This window comes from Cryptomeria japonica, chromosome 9 (assembly GCF_030272615.1).
Source record: "Cryptomeria japonica chromosome 9, Sugi_1.0, whole genome shotgun sequence".
Classification (NCBI taxonomy): Eukaryota; Viridiplantae; Streptophyta; class Pinopsida; order Cupressales; family Cupressaceae; genus Cryptomeria; species Cryptomeria japonica.
In genome coordinates this window covers 47,372,552-47,391,780 of record NC_081413.1, presented here as the reverse complement: position 1 = coordinate 47,391,780, position 19,229 = coordinate 47,372,552, and the positions used below count along the sequence as shown (strand labels likewise).

At 35.8% G+C, this 19,229-nt stretch overlaps 1 protein-coding gene across 1 annotated transcript in view; it reads left to right on the top strand.

Annotated features, from left to right (window-relative positions):
• LOC131046956 (uncharacterized) overlaps positions 1–18,929 on the top strand; it is a 40,787-nt gene extending 21,858 nt beyond the window's left edge. Inside the window, exons 4-6 of the mRNA XM_057980783.2 lie at positions 17,836–17,946; positions 18,103–18,169; positions 18,313–18,929. Of these exons, the coding sequence (XP_057836766.2) occupies positions 17,836–17,946; positions 18,103–18,169; positions 18,313–18,587 (453 nt within the window). The 3' untranslated portion in view covers positions 18,588–18,929. The remainder of the gene's footprint in view (positions 1–17,835; positions 17,947–18,102; positions 18,170–18,312) is intronic.
• The last annotated feature ends 300 nt before the right edge of the window (positions 18,930–19,229 follow it).

Genomic DNA, 19,229 nt, shown 5'->3' with positions numbered 1-19,229 from the left:
AGGAGCGGTGGTCCAAGTTGGATCTCAAAGTCAAAAGATGTATTTTCATTGGTTATGGTGAGAATTTTAGCATTAGAAAAATCAAAGGATAATGAGAGGGAGAAGATGCATTTTGAACCAAAATTGGAGCAGCAATATGCATTTTGAAACAGCAGTAAGATGCATTAAAAAATTTAAAATTGAACAACAAAGTGGATTAGATTGGTCGGTAGAAGAATAGGTGAGAACATCTGGCACTAGCTGTACAGAAGAACATATTGTAGATGCAGTAGGAAATTCTTCATCAGCAACTGTGAGAGTCTACAAGACAACTGTAGCGTCGTAAATTGTACGCACTTGTTAGGGTGGTACAATTTCACACCTAGTTTAGCACCCGCCTTGGCGCATTTTGTATTTTGCATTGCATTTCCCCTCTAGCACTTAATTAATTAAATTAATTAGGTCTAAGGTTCTATTTTATCATCTCCTATATCATAAAGTTGGGCCCTTTCATTAAAGTGTGCCCTTTTCATTTTATTCCTCCAATACATCATTTAATCTAAAACCCTGATTAGGTCCTATTTTGAACTTGGGGGCTTGATTTCGGGGGTCAAAACATCTCGAAATCACCTGTAACTTCGGGATTCTCTCTAAAATCATCATATCTGACGGCCCTGAAAATTTGGTGAAAAGTTGTCGGGACCATGGCGCCCGGAGTGCACATGGTCCCGGACATTTTTCCCGAAATTTTAGGAGCGTGATCCAATCATAAAATAAAGCTTAACCCCAAGAAATTGGCGGGAGATTCAATCTCTAGGTCGGCCAAAAGTTGAAATTAAGACCTAGGGTTTCATATATAAGAGCTCTCTTTCTTCATTTGAAAGGATCCAGAATTTTGGTTTTAGGGGCCTTCTATGCAGCGAAAGAGCAGATCTTTGAAGACTTCAACAACATTCAACATCCATCCATCAAGCATTTATCAATTTCATTCATCCATTTAGGGCTTTGAAGACATTGAAGAGCAATAAGGGATCACCGACTGAAGATTGGCTTGTACCCCTCCCTTGGGGTTGGGTATGATTTCATGTTGTTTTCATGTCTTTGCATAAGTCTCATTATATCATTTGTATTCATGCTTTAGATCACTTTGCATCTTGATTTGGAGCATTTACATTATCATTTACAAGCAATTAGGGTTTACTTTCTAGGTTGCTCTAGTTTGCTTACTTGCATTTTAGGATTTTGCACACACACAAGGTCTGCACACACATTACTTTTACAATACAACTTGGCTATTCGTGGAGGTGGAAATCACCGAAGCGGGGGTTTGACTAAGGCAAAACCCTATATAGCCGCCCACAATACCCTTTTCAGATATAAGTGCAGGTTTCAGGATTCGGACGATGCTGCAAGTTGCAGATCCGGGAAAAGCAGGCCGAGACAGAACTCCATACCAAATTTCAGAGCAAAAGACCAGGACAGGGGCGTGGGGCGCCCTGGTCTTGCCAGGACAGGGGCGTGGGGCGCCCTGGTCCGTCTGTCAGACAGCAGTTTTCAGCATTTTTGACAGCTTTCTAGGTTGCAAAACAGCAGTTTCCGGAGCAGTTTCAAGGGCAGAATCAGGACAGTGGCGCCCGCGCCCCCGTCCCGAACATTTTCACTCAGATTTTGACTCCGGGTACGCATTTGCATTCTTGTCTTATTCTTGTGTTTATAGCTTTCCATAGTTTAAGTTCAATTCTGCAATCTTGTTATTAGTTCATACTTGCACTTTGGGGTTGGGAATTGAACTTGCATCATTTTATCTTTCAATTGCAACAAAGGAATAGAAATCCTAATAGGTAGCCCGTGGCTCTCTCTTCCACAAAAAGAAGTAGCCAATTGTGTGATACCTCTAGTCTCTTTCGTATTCCACAAATGTGTGGTTGAAAGTGAGATTAGGGCATGTTTGCTTAGTATCACTTTTTCCCCTACACAACAACATAGATCGTCTGAAAGGTATAATTCATTAGATTTCCATTGTGTATTTACTTTTACTTTTACTCATAATGAAACAAGTTTTGTAGAAGAGGCTTTCACTTAGTTAGAAAAAGCCTTGGAAGAATGCCATGGATGAGGAGATGATGACATTGAAGCAGTTTAAGACTTGGAATCTGGTTGACTTGCTTGAGGATAGGAAGCCTCTGTTGGAAGCTGGTGTTCAAGAAGTAGTTCAGAGCAGATGAATCACTTGAGTGGTACATGGCATGGTTTGTGGCAAAGTGATAATCCCAGGTTAAGGGAATAGACTTTGGTGAGATGTATCCCCTTTTTATTAAGTTGAGTTCCATTATGATGCTGTTATCTATTTCTGTGGCACTTGATTTGGAAATTAAGCAGATGGATGTTAAGCCAACATTCTTGTATGCAGACTTAGAGGAGGAAATATTTGTGGAACAACTCCAGAGATACAAGGTGAAAGGTAAACAGAAACTGGTCTATAAGCTGAATAGGTCTCTATATGGATTAAGACAATTCCCACAGATGTGGAACCAAAAGTTTGTGAACATGTCTTAGAATTGGGTTTTTGAAGAAGTGATACTTATCATTGTGTGTATTGCAAACAGGTAAATGGTCACATTTTGATTATTATTTTATATGTTGATGATATGCTTATCATTGAAGAAAATGAAGTATCAATTCAGGAACTTAAAACTCAGTTGGCTAGTAAGTTTGACGTGAAGGACTTGGGAGCTGCCAAATACAAACTAGGTATGGAAATATGTAGAGATATAACAAACAAAAACTTAGGGCTAAACTAAAGGAAATACCTTGAGACAGTTTTGTACGTAGAATGATAAATTGGTAATTATTAATTACACCCCCTATTAGTTGGTACTAAGCTAAGTATAGAACAATGTTCTAAATCAATATAGGGTTTGGAGGAGACGAGGAGGGTTCCTTATGCAAGAATGGTAGGTAGTCTCATGCATGCCATAGTCTGCACAAGACTAGACATTGCCCAAGCAGTGGGAGTTCTAAGTAAGTTCATGGTGAAGCTAGGTGAAAAATATTAGAGACATGTGAAGAGGGTATTAAGGTACTTGAATGTAGCTCGGGATCATTCTTTAACTTATCATGGTATTAATGATGTGGGCAAATTGTTGAGTGTATAGGGATTTGTTGATTTGGATTGGGTTGGAGATTTACAAGAGGATATGCGTTTATTTTGTTTGATGGAGCATTCAATTGGATGAGCAAGAGGTAATAGACGGTTGCCCTGTCAACTACTGAAGAATAATATATGGCTGCAACACATGCTTGTAAGGAAGCCTTGCGGCTGAAGAGATCGAGTAACAGTATTGGTTTTCAGAGTCAAATAATGTGATTTAAAAAGTGCAATCTGTTAGGCTAGAATTTGGTTTACCATGTTAGAACCAAGCGTATTGATGTGCAAATATCATTTTGTGAGGGAGATGGTTATGAGTAGGAAAGTCCAAATGGAGAAAATTGACACTCAAATAAATGCTGCAGATTCTTTGACAACTTTTTAAGTATTGCGAAGTTCATGTGATGTAGGGATGAGATGGGCTTATTTTATTCACAAGCATGATGTTAATTTCTTGGGTTGAATACCACACTCTCTCCTATGGTAAATATCAAATGGCAGAATGTTGGGACTTGGGTGATATTCACTTGTAGAGAGTTCTTGTGGAAGAGTTTGTTTACATACTTAGCTACGGTGATATGTAGTGAGCTATCAAGTAATACTGTATAGCATTTATGCTGACTAACATGTGGTGATGTTGTAGCCTTGAAGTGCGGTACAACATATATGGTTTGTCTACATGTGTTGGTGTTATGATAGCAACCACAAACCAATGGGAAGAAGAATTCACAATTGCATTTGAGTTCAGTGTTTTTTGGAATTAGAGATTATGTGGTACACTTTGAGAGCATGATAATGTTTTGGAAGATGGCACAAGCTTTTGCAAGTTGTATTGTTGGTGTGAGCTACCACAAGCAAGGAGCTGGTAGTGGTGGCTATATTGGAAACATACATGTGTATCAATAGCATAAAGGTTGCAATTATTGACTTAGTGTGTGTAATCATCCATGTAGAGACATCATACTTGGTGACTTATGCAGCATATTGATGTTATATATTGTCATATAAATATATTAGTGTGTGAATGCACCAAGGGTTACTTGGTGACTCAATTGCGAGACATTGAAGACATTTGTATATTGTTATTAGAGCAATTGCATGAGAAGGGTATGGTGTAGAATGAGACTCTATAAAAGGTTTCCAAAGGCCTTGTATTGAATCGTGTTGATTTTGGATAATATTATTGTGAATGTCATTTGGTGATGGGTTTTCTCCCATAAGGGTTTCACATGTAAATTCTGTCTTGTATAATCTTGTGGGTGCATATTGTTTCATTTATTTTTATACATGTTTTTAGAGAAATTTTGCAACTTTTGTTGATCTTTAACTAAATACATAAGTTTTCATCATGCTAGTCTATTGCTTGTTTGCAATAGGGGTTAAAATCCCTAGCAGTAGAAGAAACTACGTCATGAATCTTCTTCTTTGAGAAAGAGCACAACAAAATTTCGTTATGATCCTCTTTGATAATAGGAGCAAATCTTCCAATGTCGTCAGTATACCATCCTCAATGGCTTATAGAGTAGATTAGAGCTCAAAGAAGAAATGAACAACCTCCAAATGATGCCCTTAGGAGCCAAGAGCAATTCATTGCTTGATTTTTGAATAGAGGAAATTTGATCAATCCACCTACAAGTGATCTTAGTTTGGTGGAAATATTTTGTGTTTTTGTCACCTTCAAACAACCATTTGTCTTGAAATTTTTGTTTATGATATAGCTTTTTGTTTGAGCAAGTCTCTGGTGGCCCAAGAAAATAGGATTCTTGATCTAAGAGATCATTTGTTAGACCCGAGGTGTCAATCAAAGTGCAAATTTCACCCAATTTAGCTTTAATAGAAGCTTTTTCAATAAAAGTATTTCCAAAAACCTCCTTGCTTCAGGTTTTCAAACAACCTTTAATGAATTCCAGTTTCTCAAAAAAGTGGATCATAAAGCCAGCTTTGTTTGGTGTAGTCTTGCCACCACCATTTCATAGTCTCTAGAAGTTCTGAGTGTATCGATCACACTAATTCAAATTTGAAAGAACAATACATGGGTTAGGAATCAATATAACCTCTAAGCAAAATGGAAAATAATCAAAGCTAACAATTCTAAGGATGGCATCAGAGAAACAAAGAATTAGTCCAAATGTTTTTATATTTAGCAAAAACCTTTCTTGCTATTGCTCGAAGAGAAGGATCCAACATTGGGAAGGATATCTAGGAGTGATTTATTAGAGATGAAGGAATTGAAGTCCAAGATTAACCAAGGGGTTTTCTCAATGCCGCCTTTCCTATCCAAAAAACTTGAGAGAACATTGATTTCCCCACCTGAAAATGGTTTTTGCTGCCTCAAGCTATGGATCTGAGTCATCCAATCCTCCAACAAATGCTGATTTCTAATCAAATGATTGGGACCATAGATATTGAATAAGACATTTTTTAACGTTTTTATGGCAGGAATGAAAAAAGAAAAACATTTGATTATCTACCTTTGTAATAAGACCAACCTTGACTTTGAGGGGGTTCCAGACAAGGCTAAGACCACTCAAAGCCCCCCAAGGTCCACCACCAAGCCATTCCATGCTTTCCAAGAGGCCTTCACTAGCTTCATAAAGTCTTTTCCTAGCAACTTGGTTTCTGAAATTAGAAAAATATCAGGGTGGGATGAGGAGAGCTGATTCTTGGCCAATTCCTTTTGTTAGGGGCATCGGGCCCCTAACATTCTAGGACAAGACCTTCATTGAAACCATGGAGGGTCTTTCTCCCTACATCATGTAATGAATCCATCCATGGTTTGCTGGGATTTAGTTTCAATGTCATTCAAGGTTTTAGACATGAGATTATCCAATTCAATTTTTTTACCTTGGTGTTTCTTCCCCATAATAGTCTTGGGGGTGGGAGAAAGGCTATTGAAGGTGGCAAGGACCTTTTCAACTTCTTGACTAGCCAAAGCAATATCATGCAAATCCAAGTTGAGTATAGCTTCTTGCATAATTTATGAGCAATATAGGGTAATCGTAATCAATGTACGCTCTAGTAGGGAGGAAGGAAGAGAATTCAAAGATGCCCCTTCCAAGAGTTTAGGAGAACTAGAAGAGCTCACCTAAGATGTATGAAGAGCAGAAGTGGGCAAAGTAGGATCTTGGCAGGGAGAGAGGGATACCCATCCAAAGAAAATAATCAATCATGATGCCTAAGTTTGAAGAAGATTAGCCTCTCTCTAGAAACAATTGTTTCTCACTAATCTCTTTGAAACAAGGGATAACCCTTATTCCCACTTTTTTAGAGATCTAGACTTTGAATTTTGGGACTTGCACTATGAGCCAAGTGATCCATCTTGTGGCAAGAATAGCAATGAGAGGGTTCTCACAATCGATCTCTTGGAAAAGGCCCTTGAAGGAAGGCCAAGCTTAATTGTTTTGGGATAGGAAGATCTAGATCTTTGGCCACCTTAACCCTAACATAGGAATGGTGACAATAATTAGTGGAAGAACAATAAACTTCCACCACTTTGGCAATAGCTGCTTCAATTTATTGTGAACAAGTTTGGCTCTAAAGATCAAAAGGAAGTCCATAAAGATGCAACCAAATTTTCCAATTCTCCTAGAGTCCTCCACCTCTAACCAACTAGGCTTTCAAGTAAAAACTGAGCAAGGAGTGCTATTGACCACCCACTCTCCAATTTACATAAAGGCATCTTGGGCCTATTTAGAAATGAAGATAATTGCAAAATACCCTCATGGGAGTGCAAAAATACCCAACGAAGGAAGGTGCTGGTCCCAGATGAAGTATTTGAATTCCACCAAGGAGATCCAGCAGCCTTTGCCTTGAAGAAGATAAGCTTTTATTTCCAGCTTGATCTCCAAAATAACCCAAAAACTGGAATGGGTTCCACAAATTCAAAATGGGAAGGAGGAACCACCCTTTGAAGCCTTTTATGCCTAACAAAAATGGTGTTGACCCCTATGGGCACCACAAAAGGAGAAATAGAGTAGATCTGACCTTGCCAAGGGATCTTGTTTGCCATCGTAGCCAAATCTACATTCTTCACCCCTCTAGCTTAAGCAACATCCTTGACCTAGTATACTTTTGCAAGCTTGAAAAAATTCCATAGGATCTCTCTCGCAGCCAAGGTACTCTACCTCCACAAATCTCTGTGCACAATTCTCCCCTCAACTCTAGTATTGTTAGATCCAATGATGCAAATCAAGAATTTTTAGGCCGACCTAAGCCTGTTATGTTTGGGGATTAGCTGACACTAGCCGGGGGTCTCATCCCCATCCTGGCCTAGAGATATTAACATGCATGAGAGTCCCTATAAACTTTACTAGTTGTTTTGCCCACTAACTTAGACTCCTGAATCTCTTTGGTATTTCTTCTGCATGCATAGTGTGGGATATAATGTTGTTCTTTTTGTACCATATTTCCACTTGCAAACAACCATGAAGTTGTTCTAAACTTCTCATTTCAGAGGCAATATACAACTCAATTTTAGTCTGCCAGTCATCCTTTTTAATTTACTGTAATGATGTGATCATTGGATAGAATCACAATTGTTCTGTCATCTATATGTTTAAGTTTTGTCATATAGGGTTTGGATACAATGGGCTTATTTTAAGACCTTTGTTGCCACTTTGTGTTCAGTGTTTGCTGATTTATTTTTTCTGAGTTTGGCTGTATAATATATATTTTATTTGCACAAAATGTGCATTCTTTAATTTTTGTATTTTAACAGGCATGGAAATTTTATTTTTGAGCCAAACCTTTTAACTATCAGAGTTGCCTTTTTCTGTCAATAGAACCATTTTCCTTATACTATTCATACTTTCAACGTATAAGATCCTTTGACTTGGGTAATTCAACAAGCTTGCAGGAGTTATTTCTTGTCTATTACCTTTTATAACTTCTGTGTTGTTTTTCTCACTTTTCTTTCCATATGCTTCTTTTAACAAATTAGGCTCTTGTGAGTAAAAGTTAATTGTGATGAAACCAAACATTTATGTAACATGGAGCTAAATGTTTTGGCCTTATTGATTTCTTGTGTTCTTCACTGGTTTGAGGCAGCCCCTAGTTTAATTCTATGGATGTGGCTGTATAATATATATTGTTTTCACAAAATGTACATTCTTTAATTCTTCTATTTCAACAGCATGCAAATATTATTTTTTGAGCCAAATGTTTGACTATTATACTTGAATAGATTCTTTAATTCTTCTATTTCAACAGCATGCAAATATTATTTTTTGAGCCAAATGTTTAACTATTAGACTTGCCTTTTCTTGGTCAATAGAACCATTTGCCTTATACCATTATTACTTGCAACCTATAAGATCCTTTGACTTTGGTAATTCAACAAACTTGCAGGAGCTATTTCTTGTTTATTGCTTTCCATAACATATGCATTGCTTTTTTCACTTCTCTTTCCATATACTTCTTTTAACAAATTAGGCTCTTGTGAGTTAAATTTTGTTGTGATGAAAGCAAACATTTATGTAACAGGGAGCTAAATGTTTTGGCCTCATCATTTTCTTGTCTTCTTCACTGGTCTGAGGCAGCTGCTAGTTGTGACTTTCTTCATCTTTGGAAAACGATTTCTTACCCCTTGCATTTGTTGTACCTATATCTTCATAATCACTTGGTGCAGAAATGGTGGTATTTTAATCTTTGACATTTTCTTCTCTTCCTGTGCAACATTTTTCATGGCCTATGTATGTTCTATGAATAAATGTATATGGCTCAATCCATTTCTGGTTGCAAACTATCCTTGTTGAAGGCACACGCTGTTGACTAGTGTCATTCTTTTCTAATGTCAGTCTATAACCTTTTTACCTCTTCACTGTACCTTGCAAAAATATATTTCTTGCCTTTGTGTTTTCTCTATAGTCTCTTTTTTTTTTGGAATATTTGCATATGCATAGCTTCCAAATATGTAAAGAAAATTTATCTGTGGATTCCTGCCACTCCATTTTTCTTCAAATGTCTTGTTTTGGATGGCTTTGGTCGGGCCTCTGTTGATTATGTACACTATTCTGTAGATAACTTTAGCCAAGAAGTATTTGAAGAAACTTTTGACCTTAAAGATGCTTACATCTATCTTCTAAATGCCCTAATTTTTTGCTTTTGCAAATCTGTTTTGTCATGTTACTTATGGAGCATACGAGGAATAAGCTTCCTACAAAAATCATCAGACCTGTATCTTCTTCCTCCATTTATCCTGTTAATTTTAATCTTCCTATTTTCCTCTCAATCATGGTAATTTAGAGACTATACCTACATTCTTCTTGAGCAGTTGTCAATAAATGTTTTAAAGTCGTTTGCCTCTGCAAATGGTGTTCCAATGGGAATAAAAAAGGTGACTATGCACCAATTTAGATTGCTTGCTTGCCCTCTATGCACCTCCATTGTGAATTTATCCTATGTTTCTTAAAATGAGAGCATCACAGACTTCTTTATCTTGTTGAGGTGGTGACAAATTATGACCATACAAAGTTCACTGAAAAGTGCAAGGTTTTGGCAGCAAAAATGTTGTACGTATGGTTTTGATTCTTGCTGTCTGCAGACAGCATTAACATAGGAACTGCAGATTTCATCATTTTTTCACCTTTTCCAAATAGCTCTGGAGTGATTGTCTAATATCTTGTGAGACACTTTTTTCTGATCAAATTCAGTTCTGAAATGTTACTTTTCACTTTGATTCACCACACTGTTTATAAAATTGTTGAGATTTCATTGTTAGGAAATTAGCTCTCTACTATGATATCTGAGGAGATAATAAGTGATATAAACAGTAAGAATAACTTAATTGTTGAGGATTGCCTCTACTAACTACAATTCATTTTCGTATATAATAGATATGGGATACATTAAGAAGAGGCCATTGAGAAGTTGGAGTGGTAAAACTTTTAACTGTTATAGAGTTTGCAAAAACAGCAGTGTAGAGGGGCCAGGTTTTGTGCAGGGTGGGGCTTGGCAATGAAAAGTCATGGGCCTCTGCTGAATTAGAAGTGGCATTGGCATCAATGCAGATATGCATGGTTACTGGGACTCAATTTGACATGCCAAAATGTGCTACAGTCCTAGCCCCCTTGTGCATTGGGCATTGTTTTACCCATCACTTATAACCAATTGAAAAAATCTTTTAGTGAGTCATCCTTTGTCAAATTTGCCTAAGTGTCGTTCCACTTCATCCCCTATGTCTTATCAAGTGTTGGGAGTTGTGAAAATCCAAGAAGTTTCTGAAGTTTGGGAGTGTTTTAGTCATTTTCTGCAGTTCTTGTAGAATTGCAGAGTTTTGATGGACTACCATACATCTTTTGCTTTTTTGACCTCCTGTTCTGATCAAGTTTTACAATGCTTACTGGGTTCTCTTTTCCTTGCATTTTCCTTCGTTTCATTTGTTTGTGGTATTTCAACGGACATTCAGACTTTCATTCCAAAGTCCTGTCCTGATGTTCACTTTTGCATTGAATGCCTGCTTTTTTTGATTCCAATGTGTCAGTTCACTTGTGGTCCCCTTTTCAATTCAGATTCAAGTTTGTTTCTTAAGAATGGAAATAACCCTAGTAAAGGGATTGGCCCGATCAAGTCAAATGATGGGGCTGTTAGCAATGAGCATTAAACAGAGTTCTATGAAAACTACTTTGTTAGTTTTACTCCGCTTGTGGGTTGCTGTTGGTTTGCTGCTGTGTTTCAGCCATTGTGTTGATTGCCCTTCTTGTTCCTTGTCATTGTATTTGCTTCTTTGATGTTTCTTTTGTGATCCTTGTTAAAGAGTTGGGCCCTTTCAAAATCTCTCCAGTTCACAGCTCCAGTCAAAAGTGTTTATAAATAATATAAAAATTATATTAATATTTAATAATCACAATCATGACATAAATAGAGAACTGTTAAAATAATCACCCAGAGACAGTTAATGGGAATTGGGATGGGAATCAATAACATTGTATGGGGTACTCAGAAAGCTATATTTTCAATCAGTTTATAAAAATTAAGTGTATGTGGGCATTTTCATTCTTTCTATTGTTTCTCTTCTTGATAGTACCTCATTGGGCTTTGATAAAACTAAAGTTGCCAGAAAAAAAAACCTCGTGCACTTTCATGCAGAAATAGAAAATCCCAAGTCCTTGTGTATTTCTTTAATTCGTTTAGCTCTTGTCAACCAAATATCAGCACTTAAGGAAATCATAATGCCTGTTTCTGCATACCATTTGAACCTGAAGCTTCACTGTGGTAATTACTCTGTCTTACTATTCTGTGACATTTGTTGGGCTCATAACTCCCCTTCTATTGAAGTCTCTTCCATTTTTGACTCTTTAAAGAGAGTTGAGATTAACTTGAATGTAGCCTTCTTTGGCAGATGTCTTATTTTTCATCCTGTCACTCAAAATCTGATTCAAGCCACCTATACCATTTATCAACCTGTGACCTGCCCCTTGTCTCAAAGCCCACCTTTAGCTGATTAAACAGAAATCTTTGTGGAGATCGTAACACATTAGTAAAGCCTTTCTCAAACACTCATCTCTCAGCAGGACTTAAATAGCCCAACATCATCACAGCTTTGCTATGCAAAATTAGCAACTAATCAAATAACTCCACCATCGTCAATAGGCCCTTGGTCTGCTGGTGAAGTTGAATGGTTCTTATTGAGCCTACCAGGGATCAAGTTTTGCTGAGTGCAAGGCCCAGACATCATAAGGGATGAGGCTGGGATTGTGCTCAATGGAGACCCTTTAGACCTTGGCTCTTAGCCAAAGAGATTCAGCCAATGGCTCGTGCGCCTGTATTGGGTTGCAAAATGAATCAGAGTTCAATATAAAACCCTCGACAAAAATAAAATTAAAAATCCAACATCAGCTCCTCAATTCTCAAGTCTACCCAGCCATCACTGCAGATCCCACCTTCAAATTTGTAATGTCCTGTTTGAATTTAATATCCCCGAGGAAATCTTTTGTAATATGATAAATATCCAATCAAGTTTAATTTTTAATTTCTATACAATAATATATACACTAGAAACCATACTTCTTCTAATTTGTATTACTGTATATCTGATAATTAATTGAATTTGCACAATTAAATATTTCTTTTAAACATAGCAATCAGATTTGCTGATAAACAACAAATGTTATTAACTTGAAATTATAATAACGTCTGCTAGAAGATCAGTTGACTTGGCACAATGTTGATTTCTGTGTGAAACCACTCTTGAGAAATTGTGTGTTGCCATCCTTCAATTCTTGCCATGAAGGGTTTCGTCCTCAGGCTAAATGAACTGCAGTTACATGCTCCAAAAGAGTAATGATCGGATAAGAAAAAAGTTGTATTCTTTCTATGGTGGTTACTTCTTGTTTGGTGTCTCTTATATATCTTTTTCTTCAATAGTCATGATTCTTCACATGCTTCTTGAATTTGGATAAAATTGACCTTTAGTTTTATATTTAATAATTAATATTATATTTTATTTACTATTATTATAACCTCATTTAAAAAATGAGACACTACAGTCCACCCTTCCCAAGATTGCTTGTTATCAAACAATCACAGACTAGGATACTCTTAGAATATCTTCTTCACTTGGTTGAGTCTTTTTGAAGAGACCAAGATCCAAAACTTATCTTGGAAATTTGTAATTCCCAATCCTCAATCCAAAACTAAGACTAATATGCTCAATTTCAGGAACTTGAAGATAATCTGGCATGATAACATGTTGATCATCCCAAACATGCATCTTTTTTAACTTTTTTTGCAATTTGACAGTCATATCTTCAATATTTACACGATTTGATGCTGGAGAAGGTAATTTATTCTCTTCAGAAACAATAATGTTAACAGTGGATGTATGTATTATTTTTGGACTAATGCTTGCAATCTAATTTGTTTATTTTGGCTTCTAATGGTTAAGTTCTACTGCTTTCTAAGGACCAACCCATTGCTGAGATATGCTATTATAATGATTAGCCATGGCAGAAGAACTGCCCATAGAAGATGTGGTGAGCACACGATTATATTGAGAGTGGGCGGGATATTGGGGGCAGGGGCGGTGGTGAATCAATATAATGCAACTTTTACCAATTTAAAACTTTATCCATCACAATAACATTATTAACTCAACATCAATAATCATGCAAATGAGAAAAACACAACAACACAATATTTACGTGGAAACCCTTACGGGAGAAAACCACGACAAATTATTAGCTTATATGATAATCACTTACAATAAGTTCTTCACATTCAAATCTGCCTCATAATTATATTTAATTCTATATAAATTAGCCTATATTCTTCACTTCAACGCACTTGTGTTTGAATGATATTACATGTATTTCACTCACACACTCTAGAATTGTTCTAACTCTATTTACGTGGAAACCCTTACGGGAGAAAACCACGACAAATTATTAGCTTATATAATAATCTCTTACAATAAGTTCTTCACATTCAAATCTGCCTCATAATTATATTTAATTCTCTATAAATTAGCCTATATTCTTCACTTCAATGCACTTGTGTTTGAATGATATTACATGTATTTCACTCACACACTCTAGAATTGTTCGAACTCTATTTCACTCACACACTCTAGAATTGTTCTAACTCTTTTAATTCTGCCCAGAAATCTGCTTATAAAACCTTTTCAGATCTGTTCATAAATCTCATCTAGATCTGCTCATGATCCCCCTTTTGATCTGCTCATAAATTCTGAATATGATTCACTAAGTCTGCTCCAGTGACTACCAGCATATTGAAAGATATTGCAATGATTTCTTCAAAACTGCATATACTCTCCTTCACTAGTCTGTTTGTAGATGATCCATCATCATAAATCTGATTACAGATCATTCATATATATATTTGTGCTCTTAGGATCAGCTAAACTCAAATGCACTTCTTATGGATGGTGGTGACCATATAAAGAGAGGCGTCTTTTTACTCTTAAGCGCTGCCCTTAAACAAATCGTTGTTCCTTATGATTGCTACAATTAAACTAATTGCTGTCTTTTTGGTCTTATTCTTTTTTGTTTTATTCTCTTTTTGTCCTATTCTTCTTATGTCTTATTCATACCAAGCGCTGCCTTTCCTTCATACCAAATGCTGACTTTTAATAAGATTAAATCACTGCTTTTAATATGATAATCGCTGCTTATTTAACATGTAATCATTTCTTTTAACTAATCATATCATCATTGCCCTTCTTCACTATTTGATCGCTGCCTTCACAGAATCAATTGCTGCTTTAGTCTTAATGATAATTGTTGCCTTTATTGGAAGCGCATAACCTGGATAATACTCTACTTCATTGCTGATTGTTACTACCTTAACCACTGCTTCCGTTTTGTCTTTTGTATATATCACTGCTATTTATGACTTTGTCAATCGTTCACCATGCATACTACTTGAGTGATTATTTAGTTAAATATATATGACTTTACTTTCTCCCATTATAGGCAACTATTCTAGGGTAGTCAGCCATCATTCAACTTTAAGTATCTCAGGTCTGTCAGCATACATTTTAATTTCTCTTCCATAGTCAGCGAACATGTGCATATGCATTTTGAATGGTGATTTAGTGGTCTTTGGCCTTACGATTTTCTCCAATCCTTGAAATCAATGACATTACCTTCTTTGATATCAATGGCAACAATTTTACAACAATCAGTTTGACATCAATGACAATAATTCTAACAAGATGTTCATATAGAATTGTACGCCTGGGGTTGCTCTTTTGATGATTGATGATCCCCACCCAGTTTGAGACTTATCAACAAGTCAATTGAGAGAAAAGGAATGCACAGATACATAGGAAGCACATTGTAATTGAGTTGGAACTTGTGCATTATTTGACTTCAAAACATTAGTAGTCATAATGCTATTTCTAGTAGTACTCCAAACTCCTGTTGGAGGTTGAACTTGTAGAGTGCAATTACTTGATGAGTTCCTATTAGATATAACATGAGCCCTAGTCCTAGTCATTGGCACAGAATTTATGGCAAGAACATTTGTCTTAGAATGTGCATTCTGCGATACTGTAGGAGGGTTGTCAGAATTCAAGTTAACTCTGTTTAGACTCTGTACTCATGAAATTTGTGAAAGACATGGCCTTTTGGATTTTGTTGAGAATAATTTTATAATCTGCATATGTGGTTTGGATATCATGTATTGGGCTTTGTGATTTGCTCACATGAACTTTTTTTCTCTGATTTCTAGAACATTCATATTATTTTGCTTTATGTGGAGCATTTGACCCAACATATCTGTCATTGTATCAATCTTCTTTTCAAAGTTTTCTGTAAGAACTTTCCCCAAAGGAGTTTTTCCTTTGCTATCTGGCATATTCACTTCTTTTGTGATTTAAATGAAATAAGTTCTCATTGATAAATATCTGTTGGCTCTATTACTAAATTGCATATGAAAGAAGATTCACAGGCTGGCAAGATCCATCTCTGACACCATTTGTATTTTATGTTTGAATTTTTAATATCCCAGAAGGTATGTTTTGTAATATCCAATCATGTTTTATCAAGTTTTTTCCATTTGGTATTTCTAATTTCTGATAATTAATCAAATTTGCACAATTAAATATTTCTTATAAATATAACAATCGGATTTGCTGATATACAGCAAATATTCTTAACTTAAAATTTAATAATGTCTACTAGAAGATCAGTCAACTTAGCAGAATGATGATTTCCGTGTGAAATCACTCTTGAGAAATTTTGGGTTTCCGTCTTTCAATTCCTGCTATGAGGGGTTTCATCCTCAGGTTAAATGAACCACAATTGCATGCTCCAAAGGAGTAATAATCAGATATTAGTCATGATTTTTCATATGCCCCTTGACTTTTGATAAAATTAAACAATAGCCACGATATTTCACATGCCCCCCTGACTTCTGATAAAATCAAAGTGAAATTTTATATTCAATATTTTGGTATTCTAATTTATTATTTTTATAATCCTATTTTGAAAATTGGGCATTACAAATGAAAGAGGCCAATGTCTACAGAAAATTTACTGACTTGGCTTTCATTTCAAATATAAAGCACGAGCTACTTGTCTCAACCTTTAAGCACTGCTATGAACATTTCTCTATGCGTGTTGTTGCTATTAAGAAAGAACCTGGTGACACTGTCCATTTTGCAGAGAATATGACCGAAGCCAATTAATCAGATGTAGTGCAAATTTGCCATACATCACCATTCATCATAATGAATGATCTTTGCTTGATTGATTATCTCTATTGTACAGCTACTACTAATGGCCTTTTGTGCTTGTTTATTTTAAATGCAATTGTCTTATCTCTGGATATGGCAGTGTCTTCATCGGTTTGTTCCTTTTGAAACAGTATCTCTAAACATTGTTCCATATATTTCAATCTATTATCAGAAAACAATTCGGATTGTCATGCAACAAGTCAAAGTCATTGAGACTAGGCATGTTCCTCATCAGGTGTGATGCATTGAGTTTTTAATTTGATGCTGCTCCATTCTCAATTGTGCCATGTAAAGGAGCTTTTATGGTCATTGTAATTAGGTGGTGAACTAATTCGAACTATTTATATTTTCTGATTATGTATTTCTGAGAAATTAGCGAGAATATAAAATTGTGTATTTTTTGAGGATGTAAATTTGCATGGCAGCTTGACTTCCTTTGTTTTAATTTTATTCTCACATGATTGAAAATAATTTTCAGATGAAAGACGCACAATATTCATTGACATTAAAGCATAGTTGCATTGAAATGGATACAGTATCAAATAAGGATGTGGTGTTAGATATGGATAGGGGGGATTTTCAAGATCTCCTAATACAGATGTGGCTACATATGACAATAATTGAAAAATGCATCTATTCAATTGTTTGTATATTTAAGGGTAAAGAACATAACATTAAAAATAATTATTTATTTATATTAATATATATTTTGGTTTTTATATTTTAGTTTGCAATATTTATTTTTTGATATTATGGCTGTCTTTAGGAATTTATATATGTGTGTGTACAATTTTTTTAAATTTTAATCTTCAAATTTTGAATGTCTTGGATAAATCCTCTACTGTTTACAGCACCAGACAGTCTCGTGCTGTATCCAAATGTATTGGATATGGCTCAATTATGGGCCTGTTTATTATTTGGCAAATCTGTATCCAAGATTTGGCAAGGAAAGCAGTACCATGCAAGTGTTTTCTTCACAAGTTATTCAGAAATTGAAAAAATGACAGTATAACAGCAGAAACAGATCGCAGACTATACAACAATGTACAACTAGCTATGTTTGAAAATAACGACTATGAATTGCAATAGAACAATGGTCAATACCGAAACAAGTGAACATAAATATGAGTCTTAGATTATCATAACACATCATGATACCTTTTTAGGAAAGCAAACAGTATAATAGCAGATATGGTGTAAGCTGTTGTGTTTTTATTTCTTATTTTAGGAACTTTAGTTGACTTGGTATGTGTAAATGACTTTATCTGTGTCATCATGAATAAGGTTTTACCAAAGGAATTTTGACTCTGAATCAGCATTTGGTCGTGGACCACGTGGACCGACATTTTACCATCTATATGAAATATACACATTTGCTATTGTAAATAATTTTCTTGGTTGATACTTTGTATCTAGCTATTGAAAATGAGAAATTAGGGTTATGAGTTTTCTATAGATTATAACCATCCATGTTGACAAAAGGACATGTCTGCTTCAATTGATCTTTATGTAGAGCCCCAAGAAGGTGAATTTGGTGGCTGCCCTGGTTCGTGGAATGCGTGTGGAAGATGCTCTGTTGCAAATGCAAGTGACTGTAAAACGGGCTGCAAAGACTGTATATAAGGTATATGCATTGGCCTTTTAAGGTATGTCATGTCAAAGCTGTGAGGGCTATATTGCTAGATCCTAGCAATTAATTTATGGAGTTCTCCTTCTGCTCCATATCACATTTTGGTTGCTCTTATACAGATGCAATAGTGATACCATTGTGTTGATGCAGGTCATGCATTCAGCTCGTGCCAATGCTGTTCATAATCATGGTTTGGATGCTGATCGCCTTATTATTGGTAGGTTCTTAGCATTCAGTTGGAGATGGCGACCAAGTAAAAGCTCCTCTATAATATATACTTGTCAAGTGATATTTTTTATTAGTTTTTTCGTTTCTTTGGATGCCATATAAAATGTCTTACAAGTCCTTTCATCTATATAGCGGAGGCATTTGTTGGAAAGGGTTTGTTTCTTAAGAGATTGTGGCCTCATGCGAAAGGTAGAAGTGGTATTAGAGTACGGCCACGATGCAGACTTACGGTAGTTGTCAGGGAATTGACACCTGAAGAAGAAACCGAGATAGCTAAGCTACGTGTACAGAGATTTAAAAAGTTGTCAAAACGGGAAAGCCGACTTGTTCCTCACAAACTTGTGGAGACCCAGTGGCAATGGCATCGCAAGCCGAAGGAGAGAACAGTCTCTTGTGCCACAACCTAGACATAAAAAGTTGAATTGCCAGTGTCTTTTTAATGTGAAATTATTGAATTCGATCTTCATTTGATTTATAGAATAGTGGAATGAAGTGAGATATACTACAGGTTGTGCAGCTTGTTTTAAGCAATCGCAGAAGGAAATTAGTGCATGACTTCCATGTTTCATAGACTCGTGTTACAGTATGGTATCAATTCACTCAGCACATAAAAGAATAAAAATAGAAAAGGAATATGGATTCAGCATTCAAAATATGACTAGAATTATTCAATTTTGGAACAAAACTACAAATGTAAGTCTAATGAACAAATTGAATACGGAGTTGCAGAGCATTGAGTTGATGTTGCTCATCTTTCTCAACTTTTCAAATGGAAAGAACAAAGTATAACATAAAAGCAATGGACAGAAGGGTATAACTGAAGCTAAATATAACAATCTTGACTGAAATTTCCCAGCAAAAGTTGATATTGTTTGCAAATTGCATTCAGAGGTAAGTTCTTGTGAGACTTTTAGTGCTTTAACAAATTGGAATTGTGTTCAAATCTATATGGATTACAAATCATATTAAAGTAGCAGAGAAGCTTTTAAAGGATAAGTGACCCAATCGATAGAAACTTATTTTAATATACACGTATTTCAATAAACTAT